Source organism: Marmota monax, unplaced genomic scaffold, assembly GCF_021218885.2.
Source record: "Marmota monax isolate L192 unplaced genomic scaffold, Marmota_monax_Labrador192_F-V1.1 WCK01_AAM20220418_F8-fsc00020, whole genome shotgun sequence".
Lineage (NCBI taxonomy): Eukaryota > Metazoa > Chordata > Mammalia > Rodentia > Sciuridae > Marmota > Marmota monax.
The window spans coordinates 15,743,196-15,767,279 of record NW_026692912.1 but is presented as its reverse complement, the minus strand read 5'-3'; the positions used below and the strand labels follow the sequence as shown (position 1 = coordinate 15,767,279).

The 24,084-nt window shown below is 39.4% G+C and overlaps 1 protein-coding gene and 1 pseudogene across 1 annotated transcript; both read right to left on the bottom strand.

Moving 5' to 3' along the window:
- Nucleotides 1–5,061: 5,061 nt before the first annotated feature.
- On the bottom strand, nt 5,062–5,995 carry LOC124097316 (olfactory receptor 1J21-like; annotated as a pseudogene).
- Nucleotides 5,996–16,738: 10,743 nt separating this feature from the next.
- On the bottom strand, nt 16,739–17,677 carry LOC124097352 (olfactory receptor 1J4-like). The gene has a single exon (XM_046451789.1). The coding sequence runs from the start codon at nt 17,675–17,677 to the stop codon at nt 16,739–16,741; it is 939 nt and encodes a 312-aa protein (XP_046307745.1).
- Between the last annotated feature and the right edge of the window lie 6,407 nt (nt 17,678–24,084).

Sequence of the window (24,084 nt, the reverse complement as noted above, 5' to 3'; positions counted from 1 at the left end):
CTGTCAGTAAAAACACCTGGGTGTGGCCTTTCCACACTGTCTGGGCACCCACATCATGTAGGCCTCCACAGTGGGAGCCCTTAAATGCTGGTTCATAGATTCAAAGCTGAATGACCCAAGAGAACTAGGCAGAAACAGAGTGGCCTTTTCTTTTGTATATAAGTAGCACTCTTGGAAATACATTTTTTAATTGATTTTATTTTTTAAATATATGACAGAGGAATGCATTACAATTCTTATTACATATAAAGAGCACAATTTTTATATCTTTGCTTGTATATAAAGTATGTTTCACACCAATTCATGTCTTCATACATGTACTTTGGATGATAATGATGTCCATCATATTCCACCATCCTTGCTAATCCCCTGCCTCCTCCCTTTCCCTCCCTCCCCTCTTCCCTATCTATAATTCATCTATTCCTCCCATGCTCCCCCTTCCTACCCCACTAGGAGTCAGACTCCTTATATCAGAGAAAACATTCGGCATTTGGTTTTTTGGGATTGGCTAACTTCACTTAGCATTATCTTCTCCAACGCCATCCATTTACCTGCAAATGCCATGGTTTTATTCTCTTTTATTGATGAGTAAAATCCATTGTGTATATATGCCACATTTTTTTATCCATTCATCTACTGAAGGGCATCTAGGTGGGATCCACAGTTTAGCTATTGTGAATTGTGCTGCTATAAGCATTGATGTGGCTGTGTCCCTGTAGTATGCTGTTTTCAAGTCCTTCAGGTATAGACTGAGGAAAGGGATAGCTGGGTCAAATGGTGGTTCTATTTCCAGATTTCCAAGGATTCTCCATACTGCTTTCCATATTGGCTGCACCAATTTGCAGTCCCACCAGCAATGTATGAGTGTACCTTTTTCCCACATCCTGGCCAACATGTATTGTTGTTTGTCTTCATAATAGCTGCCATTCTGGCTGGAGTGAGGTGATATTTTAGAGTAGTTTTGATTTGCATTTCTCTAATTGCTAAAGATGTTGAACATTTTTTCATATATCTGTTCATGTCCTTGGCCCATTTATTGATTGGAGGTTTTTTTATGTTTAGCTTTTTGAGTTCTTTATATACTCTAGAGATTAGTGCTCTATCTGATGTGTGAGGGGTAAAAATTTGCTCCCAAGATGTAGGCTCTCTGTTCACCTCACAGATTGTTTCTTTTGCTGAGAAGATGAGTCCATCCCATTTATTGATTCTTGGTTTTAATTCTTGCACTATAGGAGTCTTATTAAGGAAGTTGGGGCCTAATCCCACATGATGAAGATTAGGGCCTACTTTTTCTTCTATTAGACACAGAGTCTATGGTTTAATTCCTAGGTCCTTGATCCACTTTGAGTTGAGTTTTGTGCATGGTGAGAGATAGGGATTTAATTTCATTTTGTTGCATATGGATTTCCAGTTTTCCCAGCACCATTTGTTGAAGAGGCTATCTTTTCTCCAATGCATGTTTTTGGCAGCTTTGTCTAATATAGATAATTATAATTTTGTGGGTTAGTCTTTGTGTCCTCTATTCTGAACCATTGGTGTATGTGTGTCTCTAAATTCTTCACTAAATGCAGTACAAGGTGTCACCACACCCACTGTCTGAAATGACACATCCCTCAAAGGGATGTGAGAAGAGCAGTCTTAGAAACACCTCATGTTTTATTGTGCATAAATTTAAGGTGCACAACAGAACATCTTGATATGCATGTACATAATGAAATGAGTGCCATAGTAAGTCCAATCAACACATTCATCATCTCCCATACTTATCTCTTTTGTTTATTTTTAATGAAGATATAAAAATAGTATATATATACACACATACATATGTATGTGTGTATATATATATATACATATATACATATGTATGTGTATATATATATATACATATATATACATATGGTATACACTATGATAAATATATAAATAAAGAATAAAAAGCTATAGAACTAAAAAATACAACTACTAGTTTATCATTAACAGACATGTAGAATATTTCATCCATCAATGACTAAATACACTTTCATCACAGCAGCACATGGATCCTTCTCTAAAATAGACCACATCTTAAGCCACAAAGCAACTCTTAGCAAATACAAAAAAAAATAGAGATAACACCTTGTATTCTATCAGATCATAATGGAATGAAATTAGAAATCAGTGATAAAATAGAAAATAGAAGTTTCTGTAACATCTGGAGACTAAATAATACCTTATTGAATGACAAGTGGATAGCTGAAGAAATAAATTAGGGAGGAAATTGAAAACTCAGCCCAGGTTCCCGTCAACAGATGAACAGACAAAGGAAATGTGGTAGATACACACAATGGAGTCTCTTCAGCCATAAAGGAGAATAAAATTATGGCATTTGCTGGTAAATGGTAAAACTAGAGGACACCTTGCTGAGTGAAAGAAGCTAGCCTTCTATCATCGGGGGCCATAGGTTTCCTCTCATATGTAGAAGCTAAAGCAAAATAATGGGAAAGGGGGGGTTGCATGAAAATAGAAGGGAGTTCAGTGGAGTCAAGTGAAGAGGTTGAGGGGGACAGAGGAGGGATGGGGAAAAGGAGGAACTAGGAAATGATCTTGACCACAGTATGTTATGCTCATGTATGAACACACCTCAGTGAATTCAGCTTGATATCTATAAAACACCAATTACAAAACCAAGAAGGAGAACAGGGGAGGAAGGAGAGGAGAGAAAGAGGACGTACTGGGTCCTGAAATGGATATTCCATGCATTTGTGATTGTCAAAAATGAACCCCACAATGATGTGTGACTATAATGTACTAATGAAAACATTTTTAAACTGTCTCCATCTCAAAAATTTGTTTTATGAATCCAATTAACTTGCATTCATATAAAACTTGTGTGTCCTCACAGAAGAAGAAATTGCTGCTCAAAATTCCATTTAAATTCCTCTGAATTTGCAGTGTGGGTTCTTTACAGGATGGTAGGTTGGAGAGTCACTTTCCCTCAGGAGGTTAAATTTTAACCATCATAGGTGACACTTTGCTCCCATACAGAAAGCAATCTCATTACCTTTGCCTTTCTCAACCTATGCCTTCTTTCTGGAAAACAGGAAAGGAAATTCTAGAAAGCCTAATCCTGCTGCATGCCTGTCAAGGGAGGTGGAGGTGAACCAATGATACCTACCCAGAGAAGCCCAGTCGGATTAAAAGGTAATGAATAGAAAAGAGGTGGGGGTGGGGAGGTGTGGCAGATGAAAAGAGATGTGATAATGAGAAATGATGCCCAGTAAAGAAGGTGTCACTCTTAAGAAAATATTATCCTTATTTTCTTTAAGAATACTATTCTTAGCTGATCCTGTCGTATGTGGTGTGGAGTCATGTGCAGTGGAGGAAGGTGCCCAAGATTCATCTTCCCCTGGTAAGGAGAACTGGACTGGAGCCACACTGCAGCAGTTACCTGAGGTTGGCAGTATGAGGTTTGGAGAGAAGACAGCAGAGCTCCTTGATGGGCTGCCCAGGTCCCAGGAGGTTAGGGTCACTGCTCTCGTCACATTGTGCTGTGCTGCACAGTATCACATTGTGTATCCATCCACACATGTATTTCAACTGTATATGTTTATGTTATTTTGTTTATATATCTCAATGCTTTTATGAAGATGAAAATACAGTTTTCTGTAGATTGGGGAAAAACATTACAAATATTTGAAAAATAGTCCTAGGACTTAAAGGGCTCCTGCTATTTTTCTGTTGGCCTTTTGAGGCCTGATCCATTCTGTCTGGGTCTTTGTCCTGATCCTGTATGGAAAACCTTCTCATTCAGGAGAAAAATGTTGTATCCCTAGCTGCCACCACTACAAACAATGAATTTTAAAAAAGAGGACAATGAATAAGAAATTATAAAAAACTGGGGAGACTATGAGGGAAGTTGGGGAGAGAGACAGAAAAAGGTTGGCCAGTGGGCATTAAAGAAGAAAAAAGTCTGGTGTTATCTGGTTGTAGGTGATTAAAGGTGAAGATGATATACTGAACATTTGAAAACAGTTACCAGAGGAGTTCTAAATGTTTTTACCACAAAAAAGAAGACAATCGAGAAAAATAAATATACTTATCTTAATTTGTACATTATACAATGTACACATTTATCAAAACATCACATGGAACTCTGTAAATACATCGATATTCTGGGCCAATAAAAACAAACATATACTGACATAATTTTCCCATGCTCATATATGAAAACAACACGGTGAATCCCCCACCATGTCTCTTTATAAGAATGGAATTCTAACTAGAATAAGATATATTCAATATATCCCATGCTTGTATAATGATATCAAAATGAATTTTGCCATCATGTATAACCAAGAACCAATAAATTTAAAAAGAAAAAGAAAAAAAGAAGTGACAAGTGAAGGAAAACAAGTTTTCTGATTAAGCTTACCAACAAGTAAATTCAAATTTAAATACAAAATTTAAACCATCATGAATCTATCAAAAGAAAAAGTCTTGTCATCTTGGGGGGAAAAGCTTTGCTTTGAAAACTTTGCACTATCAAAAAATGGGGACTAAAATCTACAATTACATTAAACTTGAAATTGTTTGATTCAGACACAGTGGTGCACACCTATAATATACCAACACCTCAGGAGGCTGAGGTGAGAGATTCCAGCCTGGGTAAAATGGGAAGGCATAGTTTCAAAATAAAAATAATAAAATGATCTTCAGGTATAGCTCACTGGTAGAAGACTTGTCTCACACGTGCAAACTCCTGGGTTCAATCAGAGTATAGCAAAAGAAAATGTTGACTGGCTGATCAAATAATGTTGAACCCTTATTTTTATAAGGGATACCTTATAAAATAAATAAATAATTTAAATAATAAAGAATAAGGAGAAGACAGGAGTACAAGCATGTTGCAAAAGCCTTTTCAAAGTCTCTCAAGATCAAGACAAAGAAAACCTATATCCAAGGTGAAACATAATCTGAAAAATGTTGCCATATTGAGATTGACCAAAAACATCAAGTCAGAGAGGAAAAGATGTATGTGCAGGACTGAGGTCTCATTTCCAGTTATAGGAAATGCAAAGCACATCATGCTGAAAATGTTCCTCTCCTCAGGACATTTCTCAGAGCTCCTTTCATATCCCAATTCCTCAAACTGTAGATAAAGGGATTCAGCATGAGGGTGTCCATAGTGTACAACAGAGACACAATGACATCGTCGTCATTAGAGTTATTGGATGAGGGGACAAAGTAGAGTGCAATAATGGCTCCATAGTACAGAGAAACCACAGAGAGGTGGGAGCCACATGTGGACAAGGCTTTGCAGATGCCCTTGATGGAGGGTCTTCTCAGGACACTGGCCTCAATGTGGCCATAAGAGACCAGAATGCATAAGAATGGCAGGGTAACAATCGCTAATCCTACAGTGAGGATGACCAGCTGATTGATGGTGGTGTCAGAGCTGGACAGCTTGAGTAAGGTGGAGAGGTCACAGAAGAAGTGGTGAACAGTGTTGCCTCCAAGAAAAGAGAGACGGGCTAGGAGGAGGGTGTGCACAAGGGCAATGGCAAAGGACAAGACCCAGGACACAACCACTAACAGGAAATAGAGGTTCTGTCTCATCATTCTGGTGTAGTGAAGATGACAGGCCACATACCAGTCATAGGCCATTGAGGTCAAGAAGGAAGCTGTCAAGATCCACAAAAATTAAGAAAAAATATGCCCGGGGAATGCACCCAGCATAGGAGATGGATTGAGTCTGCATCAGCATGTTCATGAGCATCTTTGGAGCCGTGACTGAGGAGAAAGAGATGTCAGTGAGGGCCAAGTGGCTGAGGAAGAAGTACATGGGGGTGTGCAGGCGAGAGTCCAGCCTGATGAGCAGGATGATGAGCAGGTTCCCCAGCACCGTGGTCAGGTACATGCCCAGGAACAGGGCGTAGTACGTGCCTTGCTGCTCTGGCTGGATGGGGAGCCCCAGGAGGAGGAACTCGGACACGCTGCTCTGATTATCCCTCCTCATGTTCTTCAATTTCTCTTTTGCTGGAGATGAAAAAAAGACACAGAAATGATAAAGAAGGAGAAGTCCTTGAGACTATTACAAAATAAAAATCATGGTTTTGTACTAGTCAGTAGGTGTTTTTTAACTGGAACATCTCAAGCTTTTTGCCACACTAATATGCTAGGGAAGGTCTGGACAAAGCTAGTTATTTATCTACCTAGGAACCAACACAGTATATTTTGGAGAAACCATGAAACATGAATGATCATCAGATGAGACCAGGTGCCAACTTGAGAAACCCAGAAGTTATAATACAAATCTGAGATTAGGGAATTAAGGCTTGTATATTCACAATTTTGGTAGAATGTCATATTACATGAGACTAGGATTCTGAGGAAGCAGTTTCTTATGTGTTCTTCAAAAGGAGTCCTGGATATAAAAATCTGTGAAATGAAGATTGAAATGTGTGAAGTCTAGTTAGATGTTAGGAGAGGACAGGACCAGGGTACATGAGGGACAGAGAAATCAAATAGCATGATCATCCTGGGAAGGACATGGAGTTGGAGAATTATTGAGGAGCCTGAGTATGTAAGACCTTTTCTGACACAATAGACTCGAAAGTTTCAATTCTATTCTCAAAATAAAGGTATAACCAGGAGAAGACTGAGCCAACATATGACTGAAAGTTTTAAGTAACTTCCTGTCTAACTACAGGAGCAGATTTCAGCAAGGCAAGAGAGTCGGCAGGATACAAATAGGAGGTTGACAGCAGAATAGATACAAATAGTACTTGTCACACTTGGATTGTGGCAGAGGAGATGAATAAAATTACAGATATTTGGTATAAAATTTGGAATAAATCCCAAAAATACATAATGGAGTTTAAACAAAAGGAAGCATTTTTGTCTCATATCTTCTCAAAATTCGACACAGAATCCATTTGAGAAAATAATTCAACATGGAAATAAGGTTTTACCCTATCCTCTCAAAATTCAGAGAGATATTCAGTTCAATATGAGTTTCTGTACATGGAGCTATTTGTCACAGTATGGGGTGAGTGTGGTAGGATCTAGGGATCAATAGCACATGAGAGAAACAAACATACACACACAAACACCCATAATCAAAATTTTAATATAAATTCTACTTCAGCTCTGACAAAGTTCCTTAGATGGTAAGCAGAGTTCCTTCAGCTATGAGCCAGGAGAAGGTTCTTCCATTTTTCTCTAGCAGGCACAAAATGCAATGAAACAGGTGGTTAAACTCTACAAATCTCAGAGTTCCACTGTGACAGGAAAGAGACTTACAAGTTTAAAAATATTCAAGATGCATATCTGAAAACATTTTTTTCACAGATCCAGAGAAATCAGAGTGAATTCTAAGTTGTCAAACAAAACCATGGAGATGCCCTGGGGGTCAATCACATTATCCCCAGGTCAACTAAACACAAAGAGGATATAATTGCTTTTTTGCCTTTGGCCCCCTTGGGAGAAGAATTACTTGTTGAATCAGCATAAGAGAGCTCACTCTTGGAGGAATAATGATAATGTGACTCACAACGCTTCTTACCTTCTGTTTAATTGGGAAAATGTGGTTCAGAATCCATAACAAACCAAGCTTGAACTTGAATTTGATAACAAAGTTTTTTGCTTCTGACCCCATGCTAAATCAAGAACACTAGAAACACTCTAATCCCATTACTCTCTGAACAAGAGTCAGGAGCTTATAACTCATCATCATTCCTGGACCCAGGGAATGCAATACAGTTCCTACAAATCTTGGTCTCTTACCCAAAAGCTGAGTTGTCAACATTCTGCTGATGCAAGTTACTTGCAAAACCATAAAATAGCCACTCAATGTATGATTTCACTCAACCCCCCACAAAAATGATTCCAAATCCATCGCATGCATCTGCAACTACATGTCTTCATTGCTTCACAAACATTGAACATCTTATGCTCATTATCCAAGGTGAAGATGTATGAGTATTTGTTATTAATTAGTTTAGCTTTAAAAGGACAAATAAGGGGCTAGGGTTGTGGCTCAGAGGTAGAGCACTCATCTACCATGCATGAGGCTCTGGGTTCAATCCTCAGCACCACCTAAAAATAAAATAAAGATATTATTATAACTAAAAATTAAATATTAAAACAAAGAACAAATTAAAAAGTAAGTTAGTTCGGCTTATGTTAGAAATAAACCCTTACATGGAACTTCTATTTGAATAAAGAAATCCTATAAGAGATTTAGACCTCTGGAATGATACTGGGTCTTATGGGTCATAGTTGACCATTTATTGCCTGAATGATAATGATCCTTTGGACCTATCTGTTTCCTAAAAGTCAAGGGTTGATAATACTTCCTTCCTTCTCACTCCAGAACGTCATTGTCCCCTCCCCTTCCTTGCATTCATAAAGATATACAACAGAAAAGCAATGACTCTGCATAATTTTTCATCTGATTAAACAATGTGAGGAAAAAGAGCTTTTTCAACTAACAACTGACATTACTGCTTCCCCTGATTCTAGATACCTAGAGGACCTTCATCTGTATCATCTTTCACACCAACTTTATCCCATCTTTCTCATTCCCATTTCTATCTTGCCCCCTTTAACAGCTTATTATTTAATAGTAAACTACACTACCATATGTGTGCAGGAAAAAAAATTGAAAAGCAGGCACATAAGATTGAAAAGGATTTCTGGCAAAAGATCAAATGGGATGATAAGCACTTAAGTAGATGATCAGCCTTGCTGGGTGCAGTGGCTCACAACCGTAATCCCAGAAATTTTGGAGGCTATAGAAGGATATTTAAATGTACAAGGCCAGCCTGGGCAACTCAGCCAGATACTGTCTCAAAATAAAAATTTAAAAAGTCCAGGGACTTAGCTCAGTGGTAATGCACCCCTGTGTTCAATTACCAGTATGATCAAAATAATAATAATAATAATCAGAAAGTTAAATTAAATCCTCAATAAATTCAATTTATATCAAGAGTTTGAAAAAGTTAAGTTGGAGGATACTCTGACGACAATGGTGTATAACTGGAAATATTAGTCACATGTAATAGAGAATTTTTGTAACATGATTTAAAGTTTAAAATGTGCATTGCCATAGACCATCCAATTTCACTACCAGTTTTATAACCAAAATATGATCTGCATATGTCCTACTGAAGATGTAAATAAGCAGGTTCATAGCAATATTGTTCATGATAGCAGGAAAAATAATTACAAAAAGAGTTGAGGTATTTTTACATAAGGAATATTGTGGAAATTTTACCCCACATAATATATGAATTAAAGAAAGTTAATAATAAGATGAAAAATGATACCAACACTATAATAGAACAGAGAAATAAAGATGTATATGTATGTGCATATTTAATCTGGGTGGGTAAGAAAATGCCAAACCACTGGGGTCCATTAGTTTGGACGTTGGGAAAGATATTTCCATTTGGTTTATTTTGGGGCCCTGAAATCTGCATCATTGGTCTATGTGTTCACTTTTTTATTCAAGTAACCTACTGTTGTCATCACTATAGCTTTGTAATAAGTTTTTAAATCAAGTATCGGGATACCTCCAGCTTTGTTCTTTCAGCTCAGCTTTACATTGACCATTATGAGTGTTTTGTAGTTCCATACAAATTTAGGAGTGTTTTTCTATTTATATGAAGACTACCACTGGTATTTTGACTGGGATTACATTGAATCTGTGGACTGCTTTTGATAAATAAATGTTTTAGTAATATTAATTCTTCTAGTCCATCATCATTGAATGTCAACATTTTGTGGTGTTCGCTTCAAATATTTTCATCAGTGTTTTGTAATTTTTGTTGTAGATATTATTCACTGCCATGGTCAAATTGATTCCTAGGAATTCTGTTCCACGTTTTTCGTAGCTATTGTGAATGGGATTGCTTTCTTGATTTCATTCTCAATAATTTTGTTTGTGGTATACAGAAAAACAGCTGATTTGTGTTTGTTGATTTGGTGTCCTATAAGCTTACTGAATTATTTATCAGTTCTAACAGTTTTATTTATGGAATCTGTAAGGTTTTTTTTTACAAAAATCATGTCATCTTCAAACAAGGATAATTTGACCTCTTCCTTTCCTATTTGAATGCTCTTTATTTCTTTCTCTTGTCTTATTGCTTTGGCTAAGGCTTCCAACATTGTATTGGAGAGGAATAGTAAACATCCTTATCTTTCTCATAATAGTAGAAAAATTTTCAACTTTTCCTTATTCAAAATGGTATATACTGTTGGTTTGTCATAAATAATTTTTATTGTGTTGTTCTGCATATGATTTTTTGAGTTTTTATCATAAAGTGATGTGATTTTATAAAATTTTTATGCATCTGTTGAGATGATCATGATTTTTAGTCTTCATTCTGATGATGAAAATGCTGGACTCGTAAAAAAAAAAAAAGTTTGGAAGGGTTCCCTCTCTTTTAATAATTGGAATCACTTGAGAAAAAATGATGCTATTTCTTCAAATTGTGTAAAACTCAGCAGTATAGACATTCAGTCTTGGGCTTTTCTTTGTTGAAAGATTTTCTTATTACCAATCTGACCTTATTATGCATTTTTTTAATCTGTTGAGGTTTTCTATGTCCTCAGGTTCAATTTTTGGTAGGTTGTACATAGCCAGAATTTTCTCCATTTCTTCTAAATTTCACAATTGTTCCATAATAGTCCCTAGTGATCCTTTGTGTTTCTGTGGTATCTGTTGTAGTATTTCCTTTATCATCTCTGGTTTTATTTATTTGGGGTCCTCTATTTGTCTCTTGATTAGTCTAGCTGAGGTTTTGTCAATTTTGTCTATCTTTTCAAAATATGAACTCTTCATTTATGGTAATATTTTGTATTTTTTATTCTCTATTTTATTTATTTCAGCACTGATCTTTATTAGATATTTCCTTCTTCCAATTTGGAATTTGGTTCGTTCTTGCTTTTCTTGTTCTTTGAGTTCTATTACCAGGTTGTTTATTTAAGTTTTTCTTTTTTAGTTTTTAGTCAGCTGTTTGATCACTGTGTCCAAAAGACCTGACAAGAACAAGTTGAAGGAGGAAAGGTCAATTTGGCACTCGTGATTTCAGAGGCCTCAGTCATAGACAGCCATGCCCATTGCTCTGGGCCCAAGGTAAGGTAGAACATCATGTCAGAAGAATGTGGTGGATGAGGGCAGCTCAGGACAAGGCACCCAGGAAGCAGAGAGAGACTAAGCTCAGTTCACCAGGGACAAAATATACCCCAAAGGCATGCCTCCAGCCTGCCTAAGGTTATTATCCAGTTAATTCATTCAAATGTACTAATGCACTGATTATATATAAGACTCTCATAACCCAATAATTTCACCTCTAAACTTTCTTTCATTATCTCTCACATGAGCCTTTCGTGTAAATCTCATATTTAAATCATAACTCTACCACCGATTCCCAAAAGTTCATGCACATCTCACAATGCAAAATTCATTTAGTCTATTTCCAAGAGTCCTAATAGTCTTAACAGTTTTATCGTTTCCCAAAACTCTAACTCCAAAGTCTCCTCTGAGCCTCAAGGCAAACTCTCAATGTGAGCCCCTGTAATAACCAAAAGCAATCCAATATATAAAGGAAAGGCATAAACATTTCCATTTCAAAAGGATTATTGAAGGGCATAGAAAGAAGGAATGGGACCAAAGAAAGATCAAAAGACAGCTGAGAAAATAAGTCCTGTAGCTCCATGTTCAACATCTGACATGGTTCTCTCCAAAGAGCCTGGGCAGCTCTGCCCCTATGACTTTACTGGTGCAGCTCACATGCCTCTCTCTTGGCTTTCTGTGCTCAATTCCTTCAGCTTTTCTCAGCAGATGTCCCACATCACTGGCATTTCTTAATCCCAGCGGTCTCTAGTGCTGATCTGGCTCCCTTCTCACATTGCCATGCATCACCCTATCAGGGACAACCCTCAGGAAATCCAGCCCTGCTGCACGCTGCCTGGCCTTCCAGACCTTCCTTTCAGATCTCAGTGGAAACCTCCATGAGCCCCTGTCTCCAGAAACCTGCACCTACAGAGCCAGCACCAAGTGATCGTCACCAAGGTCTGCCACCATCTCCATCAGTAGCCAAGCCTCCAGGGACCACAGCTAAAGCAGCCCTCTGAATGCCCGGGTGACTGAGCACGGTGAAACAACATCCTGCGCTCCATCGTACAGCACGGTACCCCAGTGGTCTCTCCTCAAAGGAATTTTTGCTTTTACACTCTTGAGCCTAAGATGGGGTGGTGAAGAGCAGTGACAAAGAATGGGAGAGCAGTGGCTGAGTTTGGGGATCTCTGATGACTTCATGGCTGGGGTGCACCTGCTGCCCGGTAATGTTTCTGTGCAAGGACACAGGACGCCTAGCTGCTATGTTAATGCCCCAGCTGAGGAGGCTCAGTGCAAGAGTCTTATCAGCTTTGAACTTGACCCCAGGCACATAGCTCCCAGGGACAGAGGAATAACTGTGACTGAGGCAGCATCCAGCCAGTGTCCAAACAGTGCCCAAACACTCACCAGCTGTGGCCACAGGTCAGGCTGGATGCTGTGGCTCCCTGTGATGCCTCTGACCCAAGCAACTTTCCATCTTGACCAGCCTCTCAATGGTCACAATGGGGGACCTTCCCTTTAAGCTTCCTGGGAATCAGGCAACTTCTTATCCTGGCCTTCTGCCAACTACTGCCACAATTGGGGAACCATCCCCACGTGCTGCTGGAGTCCCAGGCAGCTTCCCTCTGGGACATACCCAACAAAACTGCAGCTGCAATCATGGGGAGAGTCCTGCTAGGCTTCTTAGGAATAAAAAAATTCCCAGCTATGCCTTCCACCAGCCTCACTGGCAGCAGAGGTCTTGATGGGGGTCAAAGCTACCCTCCCACTTGGATCTGAGCTCTCGCTTCCTGCCACAGTGAATTGCAGGCATCTGCTCCATCTCTGCCTGGCTCCCCTGGAGGCTGTGTGGAGCTGGGTTAGGCTCACACTTCCTGGGGCAGGTCTGCTTCTCCCACTCCCCTTTTTAGGCTAGTAGTGATTCCTCTACAAGATCTTTCTAGAGGGACGCTTAAGAGGTCTCACTGCAGGAGTGCTCCGTCTGGTTTAGTCTGTTGCTATCTGGAGGTGGGAAGATGCAGTGTGGATCCAAAGGGTGACTGGTCACCCCAAAATGGTTGTGGACCTCAGCCCGGCTTTCCAGTCACACTTTGGTTTTAAACTGTTTGACTTGCTTTGAGGACACCACTGGTCCTGTCATGTTTTAATTTGGTCTTATTTTTTCCAAATGTTGCTACAGGAGTGAGCTCATGTGGTTTTCTGATCCCTCCCACCTTTCCTCTCCCTGGTCCAGGTTCAGGGTTAGCCAACTCTGCGCTTGTTTTCTACTGCAGTAACTGACCTTCCAGTCTCTCCAGATCTTAGACTTTATAATACTGGGTCTTAGAGCATTTATTCTGTCACCCACCTCTCAGATCAGCTGTTCCTTCACTGTTCCGCCATCTTCTAATCCTGACTAGTGACTTTTACAAACTATTCTTATAAAGACTGTATTCTCATGTGTGTCTGGTCACTAAACGTTCTGTGAGCTTAGTCATCAACTAGTGATTTAATAAAAATGTCCTAGCTTCCTGGATCCAAAAAGAAGAAAACAGCTTTCCTGTTCCTTGCAGATTCTCTGTCTTGGGGTGTACGCTTTCCATGCTTATCTAGGTAGCTATGACTCTACCTTATTCTTGCTGCTTGCAAGCATACTAGAGATTGGCCAGAGCTGAAAGCACAGGGTCTCCTCCGATCATTCTAAGCATGTGTTTATCCCTGAGCATACACATGAACTTCCAGACCCCTGAAATGTGCAGGAGATTTTCACAGCTCTTACCCCCCATATACTTCCATCCCCAGACTCTTCCTCTGTGGCAAAACAATCTTGAAAAATAAGAACAAATTTAAAGGCCTCATACTTCCTGATTTCTAAACATGCTACAAAACTGTGGTCATAAAAATGGTGTGCCACTGGCACAAGGACAGATATGTAGATTGAGCTGCTGGACTTGAGAGTCCAGAAATAAACCCATACATGTGCACAACTGATTTTCAATAGGGTGCCAAGACCATTCAATGGAGAAAGAATAGTCTCTTCAACACATGGTGCTGGTATAACTGCATATCCACAAAGGAAAAAAAAATAAAATTGAATCTTATTTCACACCACATGCCAATTTAACTCAAAAATGATCCAAAGATGTAAATATAAGAAATGAAACTATAAGACTTTTAGAAAACATGGAATGAATCTTCTTTCCTTGGATTTGTTTATGGTTTAGAACATGACATGACACACAAAGTATAAATCACAAAAATTAAAAATTGGACTTTATAAAAATTTTAAACTTTTTTTTAAAAAAATTTGTAATTGTAGACGGGCAGAATGCCTTTATTTTGTTTATTTATATTTATGTGGTGCTGAGGATCAAACTCTGTGCCTCACACATGCTAGGCAAGCGCTCTGCCACTGAGCTACAGCCCCAGCCCCCCATAAACATTTTAATATAAAAGGACAGTATCATGAAAGTGGAAACAATTCACAGATGGGAGAAAATATTTGCAAATAATGTGTCTTATGAGAATATAGTATCCAGAATATATAAAGAACACTTATAGTCCAACAACAAAAGACAAAGAAAAATTATTTTAATTGGTAAAGAAAATGAACAGGCATTATTCCAATGAAAACATAAAAACGTTCAACAAGGACATAGAAGATACTCAGCATCATTAGTCATTAGGAAAAAGCAAGTCAAAATTACAGAGAAATACCACTTCATATCTCCTAAAATGGAAATAAAAATAAACCAAAAATTTTTTTTTAAAAAAATTAAAAACACAAGATTGGCAAAGATACAGAAACACTGGAGCACTTAAACATTGTGGGTTGGAACACAAATTGCTCCATTTGCTGTTGAATAGCTTATTTGTCAATAATTAAATAAAAGCAATTCTGCCCCTAGATATATATCCAACAGAATTGAAAAAGTTTTTAAAAGAAAACTTGCACCCTGATGTTTATAGAAGCTTTATTAACAATAGCCAAGGGGTATAAATAATGAAATGTCCATGAATGGATGTATGGATAAATAAACTGTGGTATATCCATACAATGGAATAGTATTCACCCCAAAATAGGAATGAAGTACTGACACATGCTGCAGCATGGATGGACCTTGCAAACATTATGTGAAAAGAAGTCAGACACAAAGGTCACATATTTTAAAATTCAATTTATGTGAAATATCCTGAATAAGCAAATCCACGAAGCCATTGGAGTTTAGAATTTCCTAAGGACTGAGATGATTGCCTAATGGACATGCAGTTCTTTGGGAATGTGAGAACGAGAGACTGGTGATGACTGAACATTATGAACATACTAAATGTCACCAAATTATGCATTTCAAATGGTGAAAATGGTAAATTTTATGTCATGTATAGTATTCCTCAATGGAAACGTTTTAAATAGAAAGCAAGTAGCAATTTTTAGAAATGCTCCAAATTAGTAAAATAATAATAATGTGTGATTAACCTAAGAGGGAAACAGAGAAAATAAGAAACAAATGTCCCAAATAGAACAGCGTACTCTAGAAAAGCAAATCCAGCTGTACCATGGTTACATTAAATATAAATACTATGAATTGAATTCCCCAAAAAGTAACTGTCCATGTACATAAAAAGAACAAAGCTCAGCTTTACACTGTTTACGATGAATATATCACAAAGAAAAAGATGTAGAAAAGTTTAAAGTAAAAAGATGGAAAAGAAACACCAGGCAATCATTAACCTTGAAAGAGCTGGTACAGGTAAACTAAAATGAGAAGCAGATGAGATGTTACATAGGGGTCATCTATAAAGACGAAGTGAAACATCTTCAATTACAAATGCTATGGTGTGCCGCTGAATGAATAATGAATGTCTACAGCATCTGCCAACTTCCATGGGGTAATTATTGCCATGATGGCCGCTTTTAAGCTACCAAAATAATGTGAGTGTGGAGCTGGGAAGAAACATGCACAATCAGCTTTAACCAGACCCAAACCTGCTTGAGCACAACACTGCTTGAAACAGCCAGTGCACCAGAAGTAGATCATAATGCTAAAACTATGTGTCCTCGGTAACATAGTTTTAAATCTATAGAAGCCAAACGAGACAAATCCAAAAGTCAAAACGGACAAATTCACAATCAAAATGGTGCAAGATGTTTTGTGTAAGATTTTGCATACATCTTATGAGATGATGAATAAGCAAAGAGTAATTAAGGGTAGAGGGGACCTAACAACCCAAGTACCAAACTGGATCTGGCTGATATATTAAGAACACTGCAGGCTGGGGCTAGAACTTCACGGTAGAGGGCTTTCCTAGCATCAGTCAAGCCCTAGGTTTGATCACCAGCACTGAAAAAAAAAAAGCATTGTATACAATAAAATAATATGAACTATTTTAAATCTACATGGAGTTGAAAGCTGGGCACTGCGGCACCTGCATGTAATCCCTGCTACTTGGGAGACTGAGGCAGGAGGATAGCAAGAGAAAGGACTGGATGAGTAACTTAGTGAGACCCTGTCTCAAATAAAAAATAAAAAGAACTACGAATGTAACCCCAGTACACCGCCCTCCCCCTAAAAATATATGGAATTGTCAATGATAGCAGAATTCTAAGAAATATCTCTCTGTGCTCATGACTGAAGTGAGTGGATTTAGTGACTGTCACTTAAAAAAGTTAGCCCTACTAACAAATATTTCCAGGGCCTGTTTTATGTCTCTGTTCCTCAGGCTGTAGATGAAGGGGTTCAACATGGGTGTCACTACTGTATAAATGATAGAAGAGATAATGTCCTTGTCACTGGAGTTCTGTGACGAAGAGAAAAAATAAACACCTGCAAGTGTCCCATAGTATAAAGACACCACAAAGAGATGGGAGCCACAGGTGGAAAAAGTTTTCAAGAATCTCTTGGTGGAGGGGACCCTCAGGACAGTCATCCCTATTCGGATGTAAGAGCCCAGGATGCTACTCAAAGACAGGATGAAAAGCATTCCTCCCTCAGTGAAGATGACCAGCTCATTGAGGGAGATGTCTGAGCAGCTCAGCTTCAGGAGGGCGGTAAGGTCACAGAAGAAGTGGGGGATGGTCTGGTTAGCACAGAAGGACAGCTGGACCAAGAGGAGGGTGTGCAACAGGGCATGGACGCAGGAGAAGAACCAGGACCCGGCCACTAATGAGACGCACAGCTCCTCCCTCATGACAGCAGCGTAGTGCAGTGGGTGACAGATGGCCACATACCTGTCATAGGCCATCACTGCAAGAAGGAGATTGTCCAGACAGCCAAAAAGAACAAAAAAGTACATCTGAGAAATGCATCCCTCATAGGGGAGAGATTGTTGCTGGGTCTGCACATTCCCCAGCATTTGGGGAACTGTGATAGAGGAAAGGGAAATGTCAGAGAGGGCCAAGTGGCTGAGGAAGAAGTACATGGGGGTGTGCAGGCGAGAGTCCAGCCTGATGAGCAGGATGATGAGCAGGTTCCCCAGCACCGTGGTCAGGTACATGCCCAGGAACAGGGTGAAGACCATGCCCCGCTGCTCTGGTCGAATAGGGAGCCCCAGGAGGAGGAACTCGGCCATGCTACTCTGGTTCTCGGTCCTCATGCTCTTCTTGTCTCTGTTGGGAGGTGGACAATGTGGGGAATGCCTGTGAACGTGACCATCACATTACAGTAATGCCTAGTTAGTAGGAAAATTCTTAAATCTAGCTGTACTTCTGTTTGTTTCTCGTACTTACTGATTCATGGATCAAAAGTCTGTCCATTCTAGCTCCAATGGTACATCAAACCCTCACTGTTTTAGTCGGGTTTTTCATCACTGTGACCAAAAAAACCAACAAGAACTTAGAGAAGGATCAGTGTATTTGGGCTCATGGTTTCAGAAGTTCGGTCCATAGTTGCTGGACCCCATAGCTCTGGACCCAGGTGAGGCAGAACATCGTGGAAGAAGGATGAAGAAAGTAGCTCAGGATGTGACAGGCAAGAAGCAGACAGAGAGAGCTCCACTCACCACAGACAAGTGTAAAGCCCCAAGTCACTCCTCAGGGACCCACTCCCTCCAGTCACACCCCACCTGCCGACAAATACCACCCAGTTTATCCGTATCAGTAGATGAGTCCATTGATGAGGTTACAGCTCTTATAAGTAATGAGCTCACCTCTGAACATTCTTGCATTGCCTCACATAGGAGCTTTGGAGGGGGGATACTTCATATCTAAACCATAACACTGATACTAGCGAGGAATCTGAATTACAGACACCTGAAGTTACTTCCCAAGATCACAAAAATGTTCAGGAACCAGGCTGAGGAGAGGGCCAAGTATGGCTTCCTGTAATTGTTCCTCTTACCCGTTATGTATGCTGAGTGGGGGAAACTCACAGGAGCCTCCTGCCCAATGCAGAGATATGACTGTCGAAAGACAATTAAGGAAATATTTGAGTCCATAGGAATCAAACAGAAGCCCCTAAAATACAAATGTGAAACACACACACACACACCCCTACACATCACGCAAACATGCACACACTTTAATTGCTGACTTGTGATTTCTTACTATCTGTAACCTACAGTGATCCTGAAGAAAGGGCAGTAGCTGTGTGTAACTGAAACATAAAAACAAACTCACAAATAACACATAAGTTTTGATACATATCACACAAATAAACTAACAAAACTGCACACAAACACTTGCATGGCTTAACACAAACATAATACAATGAGCAAGACATTAAAAAAAATCACAAATTGGGGGTATAAACCACACTCTGAGTACAGGCTCACACAGTTGGACACATGCTAGACAAAAAAAAAAAAAAAAAAAAAACACTAGATCAAACACATCACATAAAAATCATACAAGAGCAAACAATGACATACATGTGCCTCTTCCCTGTTAGGCATAAACACACACCGTCACACACCTACACTCTCTGCTTGCAGAATGAAGTTCCCAGCCCCACTACTATACCCAAGTAGAAGGAGGTGGTCAGTCAGTGAGGCACTTGAGCCCTTTTCACTCACAGACACCAGCACATAAACACTACCTACAAATAAAAAAAAAAACAGCAAACACACACACACACACACACAAATACATGTAATCTCAAACACATGTAATCATATACATATAACTCATAGACAAAAATGCAAGATCACACACACCTGTATCACTGAGTAGAGATTGCTGGTTATGAGCAAATAGAGAAGACTTCTGCTCCCGATGGCAGAATACATCTAACTTCTTCAGACTCTGCAATCTCATCTGCTTACCTATGATTCTTGTCTATATATGAAAATGTGGGACTTACAGGAAGAGAGTGTAGCAAATATTTGAGATCAAAGAGCCTGCTTGAGAGATCCCAAAACACATACACAGATTATTTACCTTGCTTAATGTGAACCTGCTTAAAATTGTTATGTCCTGGGTCTTAGAAGAAAAGGCTGGAAATCAATTATATATCACGCCAACACACACAAAAAACACAACAGACACATACACACAAAGTATGCCAAGACAAGGTCGATATGCCTGTACTGGATAAGCAAAGAGATACCATACAAAAATACATATGGAATGACGTGGAACACATATGCAGACCCCTAGACCCAGAGGCACACTTTGCCCAATTAGGATTCCCAGCTCCCTCTGACCTCTGCCACCTCTTGGTGAGCTCTGGCACCTGCTAATCCAGTTTTCTGAGTCCTCAGCTTCTGTTGAGGACATCAAGAACAAAAAAAGTTAAGAGCAGACCTTCTGTAAGCCCAGGGCATTTGACCTTTCTATGGCTGTCCTTGGCTTCAGGACAATAGGCAGGACACACCATTTTATCAACCACATAGAAGACTCAGAAAAATCCCTAAGCTCCTGGTTAAGGAGAGAATCAAAGTAGATTAATTGCCTCCAATTGCTACAAGGCCTTGGGGAGGTGCCTATGCAGGAGGGATTGAGCTGCTCACCTGAGAGTCACCTAAGAGCGTGTCCTAGATATCAGAGACACCGTGTTAGTCAGCTTTCCACTCCTTTATCAAAATGCCTGGGAAAATCACCTTATTAAGACAAAGAGTTTATTTTCTCTCCCAGTTTGGTCCATGATCCCCTGTCCCCATTGTTTTGGACCTGTGTCAAGGCAGTACATCATGTACCTCATTGCAGGCATGCATGGTAGAGCAAAACCTGCTCACCCCTTTGTCAGGAAAAGAGAGGACCTGGAGTCTCACTATCCCCTTCAAGAGCACATCCCCAGTGACCTAGCAATTTCCCCAAAAGCCCTACATCTTAAGGGTTCCATTGCCTCCCAATGCCACCACCCTGGGACCAAGCATTTAACACATGGGCCTTTGGGGGACACCTGAGCTCCTCTTTGTCTGTTCATAGTTCTAGCCAGAAAGAAAGAGTGTCTAGGGGCTGGGGTTGTGACTCAGCAGTAGAGCGCTTGCCTCGAACATGCAAGGCCCTGGGTTCGATCCTCAGCACCACATAAATAAATAAATAAATAAAATAAAGTTATTGTGTCTATCTACAACTACAAAAGATAAATATTTTAAAAAGAAAGAAAGAAAGAGTGTCTAAGATATCCCCCAACACTGATATAACCAATGCCCGGAGTCAGCTTCTCTAAGCAGCACATTATGTTCCAGGTATAGAAATTCTGATTTCTGCAAACTCCTTGCTACTATGAGAGCACAAATCCAGCTTTAACTTACACCCTGTAGGTCTCTTCTTTTTTTTAGGAGAGACTATGGGATATAGAGATGTGTCTTTTCCAAGAGATTATAGAGGGAAAACACTGAGCCTTTGAACTCAATCCTCAAAGAGAACTGGATCTGAGCTGTGTTAGTCACTGTTTTTCTTTTTTAACCCTGACTTGCAAGGTAACCTTTACTTCTTCATAAATTGTAAAATGCAGATAATAATCATACTGTCAACATAAAGTTATTAAGATTAAATGAAATAGTTCATGATAAAGCACATGAGAAATTTACAATAAATACCATTTATCCTTCTCATTATCTCTTTAATTTTTTATTTTGTTTTAATTAGTTATACATGACAGTAGAATGCATTTATACACTTTGTTATATAATACACAGATGGGATATAATTTCTCATTTTCTGAGTGTACATGTTGTAGAATCATATTGGTCATGCAGTCACATATATACATACAGTAAAATGTCTGTTTCATTCTACTATCTTTCCTATCCCACATCCCTTCTCCTCCCCTCCCTTCACTTCCCTCTACCTAATCTAAGGTAATGCTATTCTTATTGAGAATTAGCATCTGTGTATTAGAGAAAACATCTGGCCTTTGTCATTTGGGGATTGGCTTATTTCACTTAGCATGATATTCTCCAAGTCTATCCATTTCCTGGCAAATGCCATGATATCACACCTTAAAGCTGAGTAATATTCCATTGAGTAGTCCATATTCTACATTTTCTTTATCCATTCATCTATTGAAGGACACCTAGGTGGGTTCCATAGTTTAGCTATTGTGAATTGAGCTGCTATGAACATTGACGTGGATGCATTACTGTAGTATGCTGATTTTAAGTCCTTTGGGTATAAACAAAGGAGTGGGAAAATATTTCTAAAATCATTTATGTTAATACAGGTTTGATATGAATGAGTTACTGAATTGATAATGAATTCTTCAGAGCTTAATAAGGATCTCTCTTTTTTAAGAAAGACCTAACCTCTCCTCACAGAACAAAATTTTGTCATTCAAATTTCAGCAGATCAGTCAACCCCCCTTTACTCCTCCTTTCTTTCATAAACGCTAATCAACACCTCCATCGGCTGAGTGACTGCCTGGACTTCTCTCAGAATTTTCAGGAAATGGCCATTTTCATAGAATCTTTTTAATGTTCTCCTCCACATTTTGCCCAGTTCCCAGCCCTCACTTGTAGATTTTGCCACATACAACATTGCCTACAATCCAAGGCATATTTACTTCCCCCAAAACCTATAAGCACCTCGCAACAGAGGTTCTGTAGCTTGTCTGTCCTTCTACCCTCCCCTGGCAGCCTGTCATGGGTCCAGACACAGGCAGGGCATCAGGAACCCACCCCCTCGCAGCCAGGCAGAAAGCCCCCAGAAGACTCTCCCAAGGCCAGTGCTTAGCTCTCAGGGGTTTTATTTTACTGTCTTTAACTTCTGATTCAGAAAAAAAAAATGAACTAATATGAGTTAAAGATTCTCCTAGAGGAGATTCTGTACTGCTTTATTTACATAGAACCAGACTAATTCATTAAGGATAAATTAATCAAATAACCAATCCTACAACTGGTCATCTAAAAATGCCATGAGGTAAATAAAGTGATAAATTAACTAGGAATTAATAATAATATGATTTTCTATTCATTGCTAAATTTAAATATTGAGTGAATATCTTACTTGAGAAGTTGACAAAAGCATCTTAATATATCATTAAAATGTTTTTTAAAAGACTTGAGTAAGAATGCAGATGAAATCCATTGTAAAGCTGAAAAGTTGCCATTCCAAACACCAAAACACTTCTAATTGATCATGAAATATAATTTTCATAAAAATATAAATGCAAGCATAAGAAATCTAAAGCATTCCATTACTCCTGGCTTTCAAAATTTCAAGCATTGTTTACAAGACTGCCATATAGACTCAACAGATGTATTTTTTAAAAATGTTTTTAAGATTTTCAAAAAGACTAAAACTAGAATATTCAACACCTCTATAAGCTAATTCACTTTTTAAAGGAAGTAATTTTGTAAATCAGAACTTTCATAACAGTTCAAGAGAATGACATCAGCAAGGCAGTAGAATACAAGGTTCTAGCCCTCAAAGCCCCACAGAAACACTGATTTGGGGCTAGGGATATAGCTCAGTTGGTAGAGTGCTTGCCTCACGTGCATAAGGCCCTGGGTTCACTCCCCAGCACCAAAAAGAAGAAAGAAACACTGATTTTATCAACTACCCTTGGACAAGAATACTTTTATGGAAACCCCGGAGTCCAGCTAAAGGATTCCAGCTCTCCACTAGAGAAAAAAAAATCAAAATATAGAGGCACTGAAGAGGATAGGAAGACGTTTCCACTTACCCAGGGCATCCCTCCCCCACGGTGGCACAATTCAGAGCCTAGAGAAATCTTTTGGCTCGCGGTTTCTCTCAAGTGAGAGCAGAGTGAGTGTCTGGCTTTGCCAGCCGTGTGGGGTGCTGTCCAGATTGCTCCACCCAGAACACCAAGGGGATCAGTATGATGAGTAGGCTTGGGACGGCTAGGATCAGGGAAAAGCGGAAAGGCCCACGGCAACCAGAACAACTGAAGAACAACTGCCCACAGATCCTGATTACTGGCTCCTGAACTCCACCAAGAGCCCCACCCACAAGCCCTGCAGGACACCTCACTTGCAGACCCCCAAGCCAACTAGCTGGCAAGCAACCCCAGCACTAAGTGCTGCTCCCCCAACCTAAGTGGTGCCTCAGTGTCCTCCACAGATGGCAAACACCCTCCCGCACAGACAGCAGACAGGTTGACTCTGATGAATAGAGAAAAGACACAACTTTCACACTTCAGGGCACTGCCCTAGGGAAAATAAGGGGGACTGCCACACCTGATCTGTTTTCCTGGGATTCAGAGAAAAGCATCCAATCCTAAGACAGTCCACAAGGGAACGGAGCAGTGGAGCGGACATAGAATAGACAAGTTTTTAGAGATACCTAGATCTCTTGCCAGGTTGTAGTACAATTTTATCTGTCAATGTAAAATATAAAAATTTTCTAATTAAACAATAAAAATGTCATTCCGCTGCCTTCATACCTGTAATGATTCTGACTGGGAGTTAGCAAGCATGATTAACATTCTTTTCTGTGTATATAATGATTTTTTTTTCTGTGCACTTGAGATTTTATCTTTGGATCTTAGCATCTTTGGTATTATGTGTACTTGAGTTTCTTGAACCTGTGAGTTCATCTTTACTGGTAAATATGTAATTTTCAGTCTTATTTCTTCAGATATCTTGTTCTAATCCCAAAT